We start from the raw sequence: 1362 nt of genomic DNA, 5'->3' as shown, positions 1-1362 counted from the left end.
TATATATATATATACATACACACATACATACATACATATATGCATATATATACTCTACTACAACATTTCCACATCCCAGGCACATATAAAAAACTATCATAAAAGGAATATCAATCTATTAAATTAAGTAGTTTGCAAGTGGATTGCACTGTAAGTTTAAAATTACTTGCATTAGAATCTCAAACACCACCCTGTGAGAAGGCATTTTCAGAGGTATAATCATGTACTAAAACTGCCACATTCATTCAAGGCTGCCACAATACAGTGAGTAAACCAAAATGTGGAACTTACCTTATTATAAATAAGAGGCAAATTGCAGGCACTTTTCAGCTTGCAGCTGTCTAGCATAGTTGATTAGAAAGAAAAAAACATCTTTCACTCCAGCGAGAGAGCCGCATATTCAGGCTTTCCGTACTGAATCCCAGCAAGGGAGGCCATCCGCCTCCCAGACTAGTAGCTGCTTCTTCGCAGAGAGCACTTGCTGCTCTGAACTGCAGCGACTTAGAATGAAAGTAAGAGGAACCCGTCATGTTTAAATACCGTTGCTTCACGTTCACAGGATATGACTCAACTCTCTCTCAAACCAGTAGGGGTAGAGTTTCCCTTCAAAAACTGTTAGATTATATAACAAACATCACACTGGAGGGGTCCTAAAGTGTTTATAAATTAACACTTAAAATTTCACCTGTTAAACATACATTTTTTTTAGTATTTAACCTCTTCCCTGTGGCACATGCCACAAACAGAAATGAGAATAATAAATGGCACAAAGAAAAATTATTCTGCTTGATATCTGCAGCGGATTCATTTAAGGTTATTAAATGTGTGTGAACTTATCGACATCTTCCTCACAGAGATGTAAAAAAAGGCACCTTAAAGTCACACACATTCTGTTCAGTGAAAAGGTAACGTGTAGAATAAAACTATATTTTAATGTGTAAGAGGCAGCAATTCTATACAACACAATAGCATCTCCTTGACTAAGTAGAGAATTGGAAATAGATCTTCATGGCTTGCTCTTGCTGATCCCCACAGAAATCTTGTCCCACGCTGTCATTACCTTGTGACACCCTCTGCCTACCTCTCCAACTCCAAGCTCTCCTTCATCTGTTTCGTGAACATTTCTGAAGGAATATGACTAATGCCACAACTCCTCTAGTAAATGTAACAAATTTCTGTGCTTTCTCTCATCTCTTAAATCTGAGCCATATTAAGCTTGATCACACATTGAATCATTATATTTGGACATCTCAGTCAATAAATATAACAGACTTACACCCTTGCAGAAAAATCTACTACATAAATTTAATTGCCAACATCATCATCAAGGACAAAAAGATAAAAGAATATACACATGTCAAT

At 36.6% G+C, this 1362-nt stretch overlaps 1 protein-coding gene across 1 annotated transcript in view; it reads right to left on the bottom strand.

Annotated features, from left to right (window-relative positions):
* MCTP1 (multiple C2 and transmembrane domain containing 1) overlaps nt 1-486 on the bottom strand; it is a 301653-nt gene extending 301167 nt beyond the window's left edge. The window contains exon 1 of the mRNA XM_023749929.1: nt 292-486. Coding sequence (XP_023605697.1) covers nt 292-348 — 57 coding nt within the window. The 5' untranslated portion in view covers nt 349-486. The remainder of the gene's footprint in view (nt 1-291) is intronic.
* Between the last annotated feature and the right edge of the window lie 876 nt (nt 487-1362).

Source organism: Myotis lucifugus, unplaced genomic scaffold (assembly GCF_000147115.1).
Source record: "Myotis lucifugus unplaced genomic scaffold, Myoluc2.0 scaffold_0, whole genome shotgun sequence".
NCBI lineage: Eukaryota > Metazoa > Chordata > Mammalia > Chiroptera > Vespertilionidae > Myotis > Myotis lucifugus.
The sequence above is the reverse complement of the archived record's forward strand: the minus strand, read 5'-3'. Positions and strand labels throughout refer to the sequence as shown.